The sequence below is a fragment of the Lepisosteus platostomus genome, chromosome 13, assembly GCF_059453375.1.
Source record: "Lepisosteus platostomus isolate fLepPlt1 chromosome 13, fLepPlt1.hap1, whole genome shotgun sequence".
NCBI classification, from domain to species: domain Eukaryota; kingdom Metazoa; phylum Chordata; class Actinopteri; order Semionotiformes; family Lepisosteidae; genus Lepisosteus; species Lepisosteus platostomus.
Window position 1 is genome coordinate 4,299,534 of NC_142623.1, and position 16,677 is coordinate 4,316,210.

Consider the following 16,677-nt stretch of genomic DNA (forward strand, 5'->3'; position numbering starts at 1 on the left):
GAGACTCGAAGCTGGTAACATCGCTTCACATGCTTCAAAGTTATTAATTTGCCATCTCGGGCTTTGCTCAATTGCAAACATCTACCACGGCAGAGACTAATGCTGTCTGCATGCGGCATCGTACCTGAGCAAAGTACAGTTTGAGTTTCTTTCCATTGAACTCGGACTCATGGAGCTCAATCCGGGCTCTGGCTGCTGCCTCAGGGGAGGTGAAGTTGATCCGCACTCTCCTGAAGCTCTTGAACATCTGGAACGATGCCTGCTCGTCATATATCCGGAACAGGGCCTCAAACCTTTCCTGAAACAAAACGGAACAAAAATGAACAATGATTCGAAGCTAAAAAACGACAATCAAAAAGATTCTGCTCAATTAAAAGAGAGGAAAGGGCATGAAAGTAGGAGGATAGGACAATAAACAAGTCTGATTTTAGCTTGAAGGTTATCCTCATACCGCTGAAAGCAAAGAAGTTGTACAAACAAAATACCTGGTGTAACAAAACTTCCAAGTGTCTGATCCTGTTAAGAAGGTAAACAGGATAATTATTTTTGCATAAACCTCTAAACAAATAAACAAATCTTTTGTGCTCAGGAATGTTTGGATGAGGAGCACTTTCTGCATTGAACATTACTAATCGTATGTTTTTGTCGGAAAAGATGCTTAAATTATAAGGACCACTGGAGAGGACTGAAATTATTTAATGATACTGTGCAAATCTCGACACTTATTTTCACACAATGACTGGTTTCAGGTTACAACAAACTAATCTCCCCTGCAATTAAACAGTTCGTTCATGCATTTTCGGAGCTGAAAAGTACCGGTTTTGGCATCATACATTTTCCACTGTATCATAGCTATACAGCAAACATGAAAAGGCAGCACATTTAAACCTTTGGTAGCGGGGGAGCCAATTACGGTAATCGCCAGCGATACACAGAGCAGAATGGCACTGTGGGTAATCAAATATGACCTCTATCTGCTTACAGGGTAGGCTGAGGGAGACGCTCAGTGCCAGAATGATGTAATCTGTGTTCCTCCTGCCAGCAATCAAGCCACCTACTGGACTCCAGGACCATCAACAACAACAAGGCAAGGAGTGGTGATGGAGTCTCGCGTACCTGTCCCCATGCCACTATCGTGGATGGGAATGGGTATCTGTCTGTATAATTAAATATGTGCTTTTTTCTCATGGATCCAACACAAAGAGATGAAGGAGATGCACATTGCTGGCACTGGCTCTTCCACATTAATACATACCTGAAATGATTGTGGTTTTAATGGGAACGGCCTTTCTCCAAAGCACGTCACATGCCAGAAGGTAAATTAAAAACCGATTCTCTTCGCTGTAGGAAAGACAGGATCGCTCCACTGTCAATACTTAAAATGTAATGATAGATCAAAATGCTATGCATTGTCCATTACCAAACACTTTTAGACTATAAATGTCAACTAACGCTCAGATAAGAATGATCTACTGTATGTCTAAAAAAGGACAGAACCAGGGAAAGTGGTCCAAGTAAAGTTAAGTATTGGAAGGCTGATTATACAACTAAGTGCTTCATTAGCCTATTAATTCTAGAGTGCTTTCAATTACTGAGATGAAGTACTGTACTTTGGAAACAAAATATTATCCTGGAACTGAAAAACAAACAGTAAAGCTGAATAATTAAAAGCCTGTGTATCCCTTTCAGAACAACGTGATACCAAAAGCCCTTCGGGGACTAATCAGCAAATGGCTGGGTGTCAAAAGAGTTGTGAGCCTCCTGAGCAGGAGAGTGCTGGTTCTGTATTTGCTGTGAGTGGACAATCCACTGGCCTCATCGATTACAGTTCCTTCCTGCTGGCAGTTAAGGCTTGCAAAGACAGTAGCTAAGCAACACTGTGACATAATCCAGGATAACTACAGACAGGAAGTTTAGACAGGTTGGGAACAAGCTTATTCTTCATCCCTTCTTACTCTTTTCTGTTCCCTGATACAATACATCTTCGCTCAGATTTTAAAATCTGGAAATATTAATTTTTAAAACACAAAAGAACAAAGTCTCTTTACTGATCTGGCTATTGGAAAAGACCAAGCTGCATTGAGATGCTTAAGCTTTTTGACAAGAGTAACAGTGTCAAATCAGGACGCTCTCTCTCCTGTCACTGAAATACCTGCAAGTCTGGGGTACTGTGTGCTTTTCTGAAGAGGTTTTCAATGTGAACCAATTCTGCAATTCATCCTTTTTAAAAAAAACTATGCTGACATTACCACCCAGATTTTGTAGAGGCGAATTTCCATCCATCCATTTTCTAACCAATTCATCCAATTTAGGGATGCAGGGAAGCTGGAGTCTATCCCAGCAAGCAATGGGCACAAGGCAGGATACACCCTGGATGCTGGTCCATCACAGAACACCCACAGACTCAGACATACACACACTCGCATCATGACAAAGTTTCCCAGAAGCCAATTAGCCTACCACTATGTCTGTGGACTGAGGCAGGATACCGGACCATTTGCAGGAAACCCACAAAAACTCAATGAGAACATACAGTGCCTTGCGAAAGTATTCGGCCCCCTTGAACTTTTCAACCTTTTGCCACATTTCAGGCTTCAAACATAAAGATATAAATTTTTTATTTTATGTGAAGAATCACCAACAAGTGGGACACAATTGTGAAGTGGAACGAAATCTATTGGATTTTTGAAACTTTTTTAACTAATAAAAAAATGAAAAGTGGGGCGTGCAAAATTATTCGGCCCCTTTACTTTCAGTGCAGCAAACTCACTCCAGAAGTTCAGCGAGGATCTCTGAATGATCCAATGTTGTCCTAAATGACTGATGGTGATAAATAGAATCCACCTGTGTGTAATCAAGTCTCTGTATAAATGCACCTGCTCTGTGATAGTCTCAAGGTTCTGTTGAAAGCGCAGAGAGCATCATGAAGACCAAGGAACACACCAGGCAGGTCCGTAATACTGTTGTGGAGAAGTTTAAAGCCGGATTTGGATACAAAAAGATTTCCCAAGCTTCAAACATCCCAAGGAGCACTGTGCAAGCGATCATCTTGAAATGGAAGGAGTATCAGACCACTGCAAATCTACCAAGACCTGGCCGTCCCTCTAAACTTTCAGCTCAGACAAGGAGAAGACTGATCAGAGATGCAGCCAAGAGGCCCATGATCACTCTGGATGAACTGCAGAGAACTACAGCTGAGGTGGGAGAGTCTGTCCATAGGACAACAATCAGTCTTACACTGCACAAATCTGGCCTTTATGGAAGAGTGGCAAGAAGAAAGCCATTTCTCAAAGATATCCATAAAGAGTCTCGTCTAAAGTTTGCCACAAGCCACCTGGGAGACACCCCAAACATGTGGAAGAAGGTGCTCTGGTCAGATGAAACCAAAATCGAACTTTTTGGCCACAATGCAAAACGATATGTTTGGCGTAAAAGCAACACAGCTCATCACCCTCAACACACCATCCCCACTGTGAAACATGGTGGTGGCAGCATCATGGTTTGGGCCTGCTTTTCTTCAGCAGGGACAGGGAAGATGGTTAAAATTGAGGGGAAGATGGATGCAGCCAAATACAGGACCATTCTGGATGAAAACCTGTTGGAGTCTGCAAAAGACCTGAAACTGGGACGGAGATTTATCTTCCAACAAGACAATGATCCCAAACATACAGCAAAATCTACAAAGGAATGGTTCACAAATAAACGTATCCAGGTGTTTGAATGGCCAAGTCAAAGTCCAGACCTGAATCCAATCGAGAATCTGTGGAAAGAGCTGAAAACTGCTGTTCACAAACGCTCTCCTTCCAACCTCACTGAGCTCGAGCTGTTTTGCAAGGAAGAATGGGCAAGAATTTCAGTCTCTCGATGTGCAAAACTGATAGAGACATACCCCAAGCGACTTGCAGCTGTAATCGCAGCAAAAGGTGGCTCTACAAAGTATTAACGCAAGGGGGCCGAATAATTTTGCACGCCCCACTTTTCATTTTTTTATTAGTTAAAAAAGTTTCAAAAATCCAATAGATTTCGTTCCACTTCACAATTGTGTCCCACTTGTTGGTGATTCTTCACATAAAATAAAAAAATTATATCTTTATGTTTGAAGCCTGAAATGTGGCAAAAGGTTGAAAAGTTCAAGGGGGCCGAATACTTTCGCAAGGCACTGTATAAACTCCCCATAGATGGTACCCCAAGAATTACATCCAGGACCCAGATTCTGTGAGGCAATAATGTTAACCACTTTGCCACACTTGCAGTGAATTTAATAGCCTAAAATACAACTCATATTGTTAACACATATTTAGTTATGAAGCTTATTTTCAGTTATTGTGAATCACATGAAAATAAAGGTAAAAAAATGACAGGAAAACATTTGATACATTTAGCTAATTTGGTTCAATCCAAGCCAAAAACAGTGGAATTTTAAGAGCATCCAATCTCAGGCTGCTAACTAAGGTGCACAACTCAGCTGGCATGGATATTTACGCCGGTAATACAGGTTTCCAGATATGATTAAAATCCACTCTCTCCAGTATGGGTCATGTTCCTCTGTGGTGAATGGAGTTATTGTACATATTGCAAGTAAAGTGTGCTACAGGTTCACTTTTTGGAGAGGCACTTTGAGAGAAACTAACCGCAGGGAGAGAGAAGCATAAAAAATGAAACAATTACCTAGCTGCACGAGAACTGGAGTTTAGAAAAAATCCATGGCAGGATAAAAATGTTAGTTCAAAATAGCTTTTTTCTCCAACAGGTATTTGTAGGTGTGATATTTTTGACAATTAAATGTTCACTGACTTTTTCCATGCCAATCAGTTATATTGTTTTTTTATTGGTCACTTTTTGATTTTTTTTTTTCAGATACAGGTTGCTCTTCTTCGATCCTTATCTGGTTTCAGATTGCTGACAGTACTCTTTGGGAAGGGGAGTATTTCTCTTACTGACTCTGCGGACTGCAGCATGTTTCTAAATTACATTTGTCCCCATGAAGAAAAGAACAGATATAATACATTCACATGATACAACAGGTTTTGTACAAATTCATTCACAAGTAATGAATGGAGTCCTAAGTCCTAGCAGTTCTCATGAGAAGAAGAACACTGAACTGAGGTTCTGCTGATGGTTTGTTTTTTCAGTGACAGCTATATTTATTTCATTTTGGTTGATCTGGGTCTCTTGTCTGAAATGAAGCCTCATTGCAGTGAAGGGTTAAAACAATATAAAACTTCACAGTATTCTGTGACACTTCAGGAAAAAAAAACATTCTGTACAAATTGTCCGATACTAATTGGACACTTCAAATGTTTATATGTGATTATATGATAATGTGCTGGTTGAAATAATGTACTCTCTTGCCTTGCAACTGACAAATTAAACCATTGAATTAATTTACAGGCATTTAAATTTGCCTGGATTATACAGTATAGGAAATAGAAACATCTCTCATTTTATGCTTTTCGAAATTTTATTTGGGTTTAGTAGCCAGAGTTTTATTATTTAGCAAGTTTTACTTTCTTTATTTTATTTCATATTTGTAGGTCTTCTCGATTTTGCCAAGGACTACAAAGAGGACAGCTTTGTGGTTGAATTCTGCTGCAGTTACAGCTCTTAAAAGTCAGACTGGAGTCTGCTGTGCAAAATTTCAGCAAATCGCTTTTTAAAAAAAAAATACTGCTTTGCAGTGCAAGACGACTACTCTCCCAGGGCCCCACTGCGTTCAATTTCCTGTACAAAGACCCCCCTCCTCATCTCCTCCTGTTGGGTCATATTGTGAGAAGCCAGGCTCCAAGTTCACTGTTAGCAGCTGCCTTGACTGCTAAAATGACTCAACAGAGCCCTGAGCTTGAATCCCTTTATGCTTGTACATACAGCTCTTAACAAACTGCATAAAGTGGACACTTCACTCTTACTCTAACCCTCAGTAGACTCTCTGCTTTTTAATGCACAGGTTTTTAAAAGTGATTAGCATCTGCCGATAAGCATCTACAGAACTTCACAATCTCATCCTTGAAGATAGCTCCATGTTGGAGGTGCATGGATTCCAACCCTGTGAAACTCTGCCCTAATATCTTTAAGCAAGGTACAGTACTCCACTCACATTGCTCCAGTTATGAGTCTGCAGCTTGTCACCTGACAGGAGAATTTGAGAATTTCTCCAGTTGCTATTAAAACAAAGAACTACTAACACTTCTCACAATAGTTTTTTGCACACCTTTCCTCCTGTATCTGCATATTCATACTCTAATCTATAACCGAACAGGATGAAAATTGCACAGCACTTGTGTGATTTGTAAAGGAGACTGAAATCAAAGCAAGAGACCAGTGCAATCACAGATGTTACTAGCTATTTATTTTACACAGGCCATTTCATTTTTTAAATGAAGTGAATATGACAAAACCTCACCAGCTCTCTGCTGATAAAACACTACATTATGCACAGCCTCTTTCAACTACCAGTAGCACACCAAAATTGTTTGACTGTCTGCGTCAAACAAATCAGATCTGAACAGCATCTCAAAAACCTGGACTGACGCAATTGTTCATGAGTGCTTTTTTTCATTTTCACTGGGGGGTTTTGCTGAATTAGTAACATACTGTTGTTCACTAGATAAGCACAATTCTAGAAGCCAAAAATACTTTTCTAAGTAACACTTAATCAATGAGGAAAAAAAATAAGAGACTCTTTGCTTCCAACACCAAGCGATTGCCAGGAAATTAATCAACATGAGCAGAAACGTTCAGTTCACAGTATTTGTTTTCTCAGTAAGGAACACGTTGAAAGGACAAGCAAACTGCTGTCCCTTCAGTTGCCTGAATTCTTATTGTTAGAGCCTAATCAATTAGACAAAGAGAAATAAAGTTATTAGGATCGATACTTTAACCAAATTCAATATGATTGCAGGTAGCATGGTGGTGCAGTGATAAACACTGCTGCCTCTAGCACTGGGGCTGATGTTCAGTTCTGGACTTGGGGAGCTATCTGAGTGGAGTTTGCATGTCCTCCCCATATTCCCATGAGTTTCCTCCCACAATCCAAAGACATACCTGTATGTTAGTTATTCCCTAGAAAAACTGGTCCTGATACAATTGTATGTGTCAGTGTGTGTGTTTGTATCTGTGTGTTTGCTATACGATGGACTGGTGTCCAATCCAGGGTATACCCTGCCTTGTGTCCACTGCTTGCCAGAATAGGTTCCTGGTGTTAGAAAATGGATGGATATTAAAATAACTTTTTACACAATCATATTCCAACAGGATTACCTGTTTTTCTACTTGCTTGGAATTTGTCAAGTAAACTCAGATACCCTACCTGCTTTCATTGTTGGGAATATCTCTTTTCCCTTTTAAAATGAATATGACAGTGTGTAAAGTAGCAGATTCTGCATCTTACAGAATGTTAATAAATCCAACAAATGAATAAAGAGATATCAGGAAACCAGAATTACCCAATAGCTGTGCCCAGCAGGACTCTCACACTATTAACTGCAATGCAACAGAAAGCAGAGTTCTGGTTTCAACACAGCATACTACCAAAAAAACAGAATCCAGGTGCTACACTTCAGATGGAACCAGAGTTGAAGGTACCAAGCCTGTCAAGTAATATTGCGACACAAAAACACCAGTCCAGACTTTCAATATAGAGAGACTCTTAGAAATAACAAAATGCACAAAAAATGAACGTCCCATAAGTGTTCTCGAAAAGCAAAGTGCACATGAACCAAAGGGTAATTCTGATGCTGTGATCCTGCTCCGAGGTGCAGTCTTTTGGGGGGGGGAAAAAAAGCTTTTGAAAAACAAAAATCAACATTTTCTACTGAACGTGAAGCAGGTAGCTTCAAAACCAGTAGCTCTACAGGGTTCATGGGCTTCCTTTATTTTACAAAACAAATCTGTAACCTAACCGCACGCACTTACTTATTTATGTCATGGTGTTTAGGTGGACTTCCGGAGCGAGAGATCGTGTTGCAGAGGCAGAGGCGAAGAAACACCGGCTGCTCTCGCAGTGGCAACTTTGTAAACCTTATAGTACAGTACTGCGCCTGTCGGAACCTTTAGATTAAGCAGTTGTTAGATCGCAGAGCAAACTTTACGCCACATTTCAACTCCCTGAAGTGGAAAGCATGAACATGAGGTTAAAACAATGACACCGCGGAGGCCAGATGTTTAGATCTATAATGATGACTAGGACACGCACCAGTAATGTAGAGTGATGGCTCACAAAAACACTTCAGAGAAGAAATCTGCTTTGGAAGAGGATGCAGGTTAGAGCCTGCGCCTTCGAACAAACACCTCATCTGTTTTGTTTTATCGTTTCTGCCAAACTGTAACGAATGCAAAACACTTCGGAATGACACACTTGAACGCCGTCTGATGTCAGCCTTTGATTTTTGTGGTTTTGAAGTTGATGGGCAAAAGGTGGGAGTAGAGTCTGAATTGGGCTTTTAAAGTGCACAAGTTTAGGATGTGCATAATTGTCGCTACACAAGCAGTGACGCGATCCGTCTCGTTGGGCAGCCGATACGACTGACGGTAACGGGCTATTTCTAGGTGAAATGTAAGAGTTTTCCATTGTTTTTCTCCCTCCAATACGCTCCTTACACACTCTCCTGAACCTCTGAGCAAGCCGTTAATGAAACATGCCGACTTAAGGATTTTCTGCATTTAAATCAGAGGTTATTTTAAAACAATACAAATGAAGTGCGTCTATCAACATACATTCACGTCTCCGTGGTTCTACGAGTGATCATTTCCACAGTTATTATTTTATTACTTAAAAGCACACTGTAGGATAAGAAAGTGTAAAATCGTTAACACTGTTCGTCGGAGGCCAATATAGCCATATTTTCACCTCAATGACGGTTGATTGTTTCTTTTGCTTGTTTTCTATATAAAACACAGTGGAAATTGATTTGTTTCCCATGACGGCAGTAAATACAACGCTAATTGCAACCGCGAGCTTCTGGAACTCGGTTCTCCCAGAAGACGCAGCTCTGAACTAGTAATCATTTTTATGTGGCATTAAGTAGCTCTTTTACCACAGGTACTAGGTACACAGAGCCAGAAATCATCCAGTACACAATAAAAAAAGAAAACGGAGCAGCTACTGGAGCGCTAATTACATTCCCCCCCCCCTTCTTAGACATTATGCTGCCCGCCATTTTTGGAAGCCTCTCTTGAGATCTCTTTTCTCCTCGAAACACGAGGTTCCGATCGTTTCTCCTGTTCAAGAGGCTTGTTGAACTTCGTGAGCCGCAACACAAATTAGAGATGGGGGGTACCAGTGATAAGAAAATAAAGCGACAATTTTTCCAGCTTTCCAGATATGGAGAGGAACCCACCTCCTGATAAATCCGTAAACAGCCGTTAAATTTTACGACGTGAAATTTGAAAGGTCAATACAATTGCTGAGGATTTCCTGGTTTTGGAGTCCTTTGTATGATTACAGGGATGAGTGCAGGACAGGAACCATCACAGACCCCTTTGTCAAGGAAAATAAGGGGCAGTGCAATGCGATAACAGACAATTTCTTGTGCTTCCCCATATGACTTAAGTGACTTGATGTCAGTGGACAGAAAATTATGAGAACCATCAAAAATCAGGAGAGGATGGCCTGAGACTTTTTTTCCAGCAACTGAGGCAATTACCCATCTTGCAACTCACATTTTTTAACACAAATGCACTAAATGTATATTTTTCTTTTACATTTTCTAATATTTGTTTAAATTCTGGTGATCCTATAGTACTGTGGTGCTTACGGTTTTGAGATTTTTGCCTGTTGCCCATTCAATGATAATAATAAAGAAAATCCTTCATCATTCATAACTATCCTATCCCATTTTTACAGTATCGACTGTTGTTGTTTTTTTTTGCTTTAAATCAAACACATTTCTAGTGATCAAAACAAAAACCTACTCGCTGTTCTCTACTTAAATCCAGATGGAAAATGTTTAATGTAGAGTAGGAAAATATGATAGATGATGCCCACTTGCAAGATTAGGCAAACTGTTGAACAGTTCTCCCTGGGTAATGTTATTCAAGAATGGATTAAAACTCTTTTTCGTTCTATTCTCACACTACTCTGTCACAACCCCCGCATTATGCAAAAGGCGGATTAAGTTTGTTGTACTGAAGGAGTGTATCTGTTAGCAGCCTTGCTTCAGGTGATTCAGCAGAGAAAATGAAATTCACAGAGGGGGTATAAAGGGAAGAGACGCACGCGCACACAGCAGCAAGAGATCACAGTTCGCATGGAAGAAAACGAAACAGAAAATCTGAATTCTGAACGAAAGATCCTGAATAACTTCCCACACAAACAAATGTATTAAAAGGCTGGTCACCACACCATAGGAGTTAAATTTGTGATTTATAATGCCTGTTCTGTTTCTTGTTGAAGAAAATATGAAGGCTTTTTTTTCCTGTACAGCATTAGTACAGTTCAGGCTACTAAACAATTTAGCCACAAATTGTTCACAACAATAAAGGTCTCTGTGTATGCCATGACTATTCAACAAAGCATCATGTTGGATCTCAGCTCTGTGATCGCACACACAGTCCTAAACAGGGGGGAAAAAACTGAAAATACATTGTAAGGCAGATTTTTCTGCCTTTCCGATTTTTATAAATGTACAAATAAAGGTGGAGATAAAAGTAATGTTATTTACCAGAACATTTAGTTTACATAATATTATTGAACTATATTAATCAGTGATTATTCTTCTTACTTAATTAAGCACTTATTCATCCTAGCAACAGGGTTATTAGCAGATGCAGTAAACTGACTCAATTAAGGTGCAGAATGCCTCAGAATATTTGAAAATGTGAGTTAAGGTCAGCCTATACTAAAGCACATATCATGCACGTTGAAGCCAGGCTCATTAAGTCGGTACAAGATCAAGCTAAAATGTTCTCCCTGGAGAGAGACAAGATTTTAGTCAAAGTACACTCGTTCATCATTTATGGAACTTGAGTAAAAAATTAAAAACTGCACACTCTATGGGACCTGTGCCACTTGGGACTAAGCACAAAATTAGCTGAAAATAATTATGAACATGTATCTGTTCAAAGTGTGCTTTTAATTACTTTCTCTGTGCTCATTCACACTTTCAGCAGATTTGATCAGAGGTAACAAAAGACTGCTGAGCCAGATTCTCTCTGATCCACTGATTGACCAGTCAGCCAGACCCACCCCGACACACAACCTACCATAGGAAAGCTTCATGTTAATGGAAATATCATTAGATTAACCTATCACGCAATAAAGTTAAATAAATAAAGACAGAACAAATAGCAACCTTTTACGATCCATTTAATAACAATGGTCTCTATTTATACTGCAATTTCCATTACACCGACGCATGACTTTAAAACAGGCACAGTACAATAAGCGGTGGTGGGCATTATTGTTGAATTATAAATAGAACAGAAGAAGAGTATGAGATCGAGGTAATGAGTATGCCCCACAAATGCAATATTGCACGTACTGTGTGTGCAGGAACTCATTTGCTGGTGTCATAAGATCACGGATCATGGAAAAAAGTTCAAATTAATTTGACCCAACAATGCTGATGTCATTTAGGCAGACCTTACAGCTCCTTTATCAATACCAAGATTAACATGGCCTGTGTTTTAATAAAAACTGTACTTAAACACCCTAAGTCTAAGAGCTGCTCATGGGGCCAAACAGGCATGGCACAGGCTACCGTTTTCCTAAAATTGTGCCGACTGAAGCTGCCAGGATTTTTCCGAAAGAAGCTAAAATTATTGTCTCATCATAACTTCCATTCATTTTAACATAATTGGTAATGTTCTGAGATTTTGTGTCAGAATGTAGGGAACTAGGCGTTTCCACAACTCTTGTTCACGCCAAAGTGTTGAATAAAAGCAGAGTGAAGCACATATAACATAACAGAGTTCGCACCTATTATAGAGACCCAGGCATGTGTTTCTGTAGTCCATCTCAACCCAGTCCACACCACTAGTTAATTACAGTATTTTAAGGATCTTAAATAATGCAGACTAATATTTGGGATGTAAACACTCCTGAGTCGATAATCTCTGCACAGCATGTGGGTTATTAATCCTGTTATTTCAATTTGGAACTAATGTTTTCAGTCAGACAGGTGGTTTGTGGCAATCCGTAATACTTTCTTAAGCTAATCCTATCCACACAATGTTGTGCAACTCCTTAATAGGCTGTTTATAGGTACCTTCTCCTGTGTTTCCTTTTATACTATATATTGCAGAGTCTGAAATAGTATTATGGTTTTTATTCAGAGCAGCGTCCATAAGCCCACATTTCCATTCAAATATGTACAGATATGTGTGTGCCCTGTGATAGACTGGTGACCTGTCCAGGGCGGATTCTGTCTTGTGCCTGTTGTTTGTTGGGATAGGCTCCAGCTCCTCCACAACCCTGTATAGGATTATGTAGTCAGAAAATGGATGGATGGACATTCCAAAATGATGAGCATTGTTTGAAAAGCTCCTAGCTTAAAAATGAACGATAAAGTGGGTATAACTGCAATGTTTCTTTCTTGCACTTAATTTTTTGCAGGTTGACCACAGCAGATGGTGAAAATCACAGTACTGAAGAGTGGGTGTTCAGTCAGTTTTGACACTAGAGAAAACTGAACCAGGAAAAATGAAAATGTTCTCTTGCACAGGATGACAGTGCAGCACCTCCTTCGTCAGGCTCCTCTTCAGTCTGACAGCAAATTCCAAAATAAGAAAGTCAGAAATCTGCGACTCTGCTGAGCAAGCCCACTTTCCACAGACTGGGCAGAATGTAGCTGCAACAGCAATGGCCTGGTCTTCATGCGTGTGCGAGTGCGCATGTAATTGGCGTTCCTGTGCAGCCGAAAGTGATGAGTTTAGGGAATACGTCATTAAAAAACTGGAAAAGTGGTGCTCTGCTTCCTGATGTGCTTGACATGAATCAAATGAATATTGCATAAGCCTCAGACAGAGACGTGGAAGTGCAAGGTTAAAACCACATTAAAAATTTAGCTCTGAAAGCAAAATACAACAAAATAAATCAACCGGGGGCTTATGTCCATCATGGTGATTTATATGTAATAAGGTTAATGAATCAAATAAGACTAAAATAATCAGTATGTATTTGGCTGATCCTTTTGATCAAAGGCTCTTCAGAAAAGTTGCTCTGGAGATGCAGAAAAATAATTAATTGTGTCAACCACACATTTATCTGTGCTCATTTAATCAAAACATACTGGCTCATATATAAACCCCTAGCAGGTAAAGACTACAATGAACATATATAGTGTAGTGGAAAAAAAACAATAAGGCAAAACTGCTTTTTTGTGTGGCAGTATTGTCCTGCTCACTGACTCTCATAATTAGAACATTCATATTAATAATCTTCTCAAGGGCCAATGCAACCCAGTTTGCACAAGATAACCTTGAGTGCCTCCTAGTCCTCCTAGTAGACACTGGGCTTAACGAATGTCACACTTCTGGTCAAGCGAGAGGGTCTGAAATTATCAACCCGCCCGGACCTCAGGGGCTGGCTAGTGAGGTCTAATGGCCTCCTCTTATTCCTAGACTTTCATAGGTTGTAATGGTGGAAGCAGGATCATTTAGTTGAATGAGAGCTTCAGCTGAGACAGAGTACAGAATCCCAGAGCAGACTGGACGGTCCTTGAACAATCGATGGCATCAGTGCTTACATCACCCGCAGTCTGAAAAGAGAGCTTGGCTGGTGGCCTTGCTTACTTGGGAGCTGGTGAGCCACACAGAGGCATCAAGCTGAAGCTCAATCCACAAGGCCAGCCCTAGGTGGGCAACTGCAGTCTTTCTAAGGCGCTTCAGAAACAGCAGGTCTGAGATAAGCCTAACCCTGACTTGTACAGCATCAACTTAGCTGCTTGTTTTCTAGAGTTTACTTACATTTCTTATTTCACATGTACAGATTAAGTACCACACACACACACACACACAAACACACGGTGTTCCAAGTCTTCCTAATGAAATTTGCCAGAGGTTGTGCTAAACACAGCACATGGGGGCCAGATGAGCACCAAAAATGTCTGTGTCAGACTGTGGGCAACCTGTACTACAGCAGCAACACGGCCCCTAAGAAACACAAACCACACCCTGTGAATAAAATAAAAAAGTGAACTATATTTCACAATGTAAATCTGACCCACTGCAGTGTTGTGTCCTGATCTGACACACTGATTTCCAGTGCCATGTGTATAAGGGCTCATCTTAAAGCCTAAGGCCAGCCAATGCACACATAAAATGTTTATGGATGTTTCTAAATGAATGAGGCTTCACTTAGGGTGTCATTCACTTAGATTCCAAGAACATCAAAACATTTCCAAAGCAATTTTAAGCCTGGCTTCTTAAGCCTAAAATAAGAAAGAAATGGCAGAGCTGCTATAGATTTAGCTGGACGAGAGAGCTGTTAAATAGCATGTGTCATTCCAAAATGGCTACCTGCAGCTATGGACAGGTCTGCGGTTATCACAGCAGTGGTATTAAACTAGCTTATATCTCACCACTTGTCATTATCAGCTTCACGCAAGGTATTATTGTCTCAAAAGTAAGGCTGGGGCAGGGAAAAATAAATTACAGGGTGTAAGACTGACATCAGTATGACTGAATAACGTCTGGAGGAATAGATTGCCAGCTTTTCGACTTCAAAAATGCTTATTTAGGTTATTCTGGATCGACTGGAGACTTTGTTCTTTCCGTTTATATTCATATCAGCCAGCACATATACCAAACACAGGTACAAGTGCAGAAAAAGAGAGCACAGAATTAAAAATGAACCAACTGGTCTGTTTTCTGAACAGCCACCAGTATACAGTATACATAAATTAATACTGAACACAATTTCAGTATACATAAATTAATTTCTGACAGCAGGTCAGATTCCACACAATTTCTCAATATTAATCATGACATGATGAAAAAAACAGGAAGTGCTTAACAAAAGTTGGAAAGGACAACTACGCATGAAGCAGACAATGTTCCAACAAAAGGAATTACAGGTCCGCAACCTTCACGATGTGACGATAGATGCAGAGGGAAGCACAATTCACAGCACTCCACCTCCAAGAGTGAATATCACCGGCAAAACTCTTATAATACAATGTGCAAGTTGTTGGGGGTGGACAGTGATTTCTCAACAAACATGCTGCAGCAGCTTATGTCTTTAATGTCTTTCTGGTTACCTGTCAAGAGGGATTTCTGAATGCCTCTGCCACTAAAGGCATTGCCCAGAGTGCAAACTGAGACCTCTAGGTCCAACATGGCCTATTCCAGCCTTGACTATGCCCTTAACTGACAGTGAGGTGGAGCACAATCTGCCACCTGCTGCTGGGGGTGTGGTGGGCTGGGGTTGGTCAGAGTATCCCCGGCACAGTGTGCAACAGTGCCACCTGGATCATATGAGGCACTTGTGAGTTTTAATTACACTCAACAGGCGTGGGTACCCCGTTTCCACTGGCACACCTGAGCCTAGCAAGTGCCAGACCTGTACCCGCTGGGGGTCGGTCATCACAGGTCGGGAATCTTTCCCCTGCGGTACTCGATCCAGGGTGCAGGACGTCAAAGAAACAAATTTCATTTGCAATCCTGCTTTATCCCCCCCCCCAAGGCATTGCTTCGGAGTTCATGCCTCTTATTGCCAATTCCGAATGAATTCCCACACGTACCGTTTTATTTCAGATGTCCTTCTTGAACACCGGACTCTGCAAACAAATCTTCAGGAGACCAGGGCCAAACTTCTCTTTCTTCATCTAAATCTACACCACTATCAGCTGGGATCCTCCTTCTCTCTTGTGCACTCGTACTGACGCAATGTTGTCACCAGAGGTCTTTTTAACTCTGCCTACAGGCCCACTTACTACCAAGCCAGTACCACAGTACTGCAGGGCTAGAGGTTCATACTTTCATTCATTCATTCATTCATACGGTATGTTCAGCTGACAGAACAGCCAGAAAATCCCATTTGGAATCTTACAGCCCAGACATGGAGCAGTGGCAAAGGGGCTGCAGAGCACTGAAATCAGGGGATTAGCTCTGGCAGGCGTGTGCTCCAGAGAAAGGCTCGCAAGGCCTCGGCCTCAACCTCGCCCATGCTGGTGCGTTCAAATGAAATAACCACCCAACCAGAGCATTCAAGGTGCAAATTCTCCTGGAGGATTTATTTTGCTCTTTTCTTGCGATTCTCATTCTGTCACTCAATACTTAGGAGATGCCGTGTTTGACAAAGTGTTTTCCCAGACCCACTCAGAAGGGCAAGAGACAACAGAGGTACGATGTTGAGTTAACACTGGTCAGTCCCGATATAGTATAGACAGTATATTCCTATCCATGCTGCTCATAACTGCAGTATGGAAAAACTGCAGGCAGCAAGAGCAGCAGGTATAAAACAATGTACAATGCACATCATCATTTACAATCACCGGCTGGGCAGGGAAGGATCAATTCTCCAGCACGGAAACAAAGGCCCCTTTTTAACACAGCCAACCACAATACCTCATACTGTGCAAGCTCATGTCAAAAGGTAACATCACTCACTTCAGAGAGATGAAACCGCCATCGGTTACATCAGTTAAAAAGTAGTCAATATGTTTCGGATCCTCCCGATCAATGCGGTCCTGGGTTCGGGATCTGGTCTTGGGTGTGTCTGTGTGGAGTCTGCATGTTGCC

The 16,677-nt window shown here is 40.9% G+C and overlaps 1 protein-coding gene across 2 annotated transcripts in view; it reads right to left on the reverse strand.

The window, feature by feature from the left end:
* The window catches only part of rcan3 (regulator of calcineurin 3), a 40,875-nt gene that overhangs the window by 7,450 nt on the left and 16,748 nt on the right, over positions 1-16,677 (reverse strand). For both annotated transcript variants that reach the window (XM_088602670.1, XM_088602671.1), the window contains exon 3: positions 125-298. In XM_088602670.1, the coding sequence (XP_088458796.1) occupies positions 125-298 (174 nt within the window). The remainder of the gene's footprint in view (positions 1-124; positions 299-16,677) is intronic.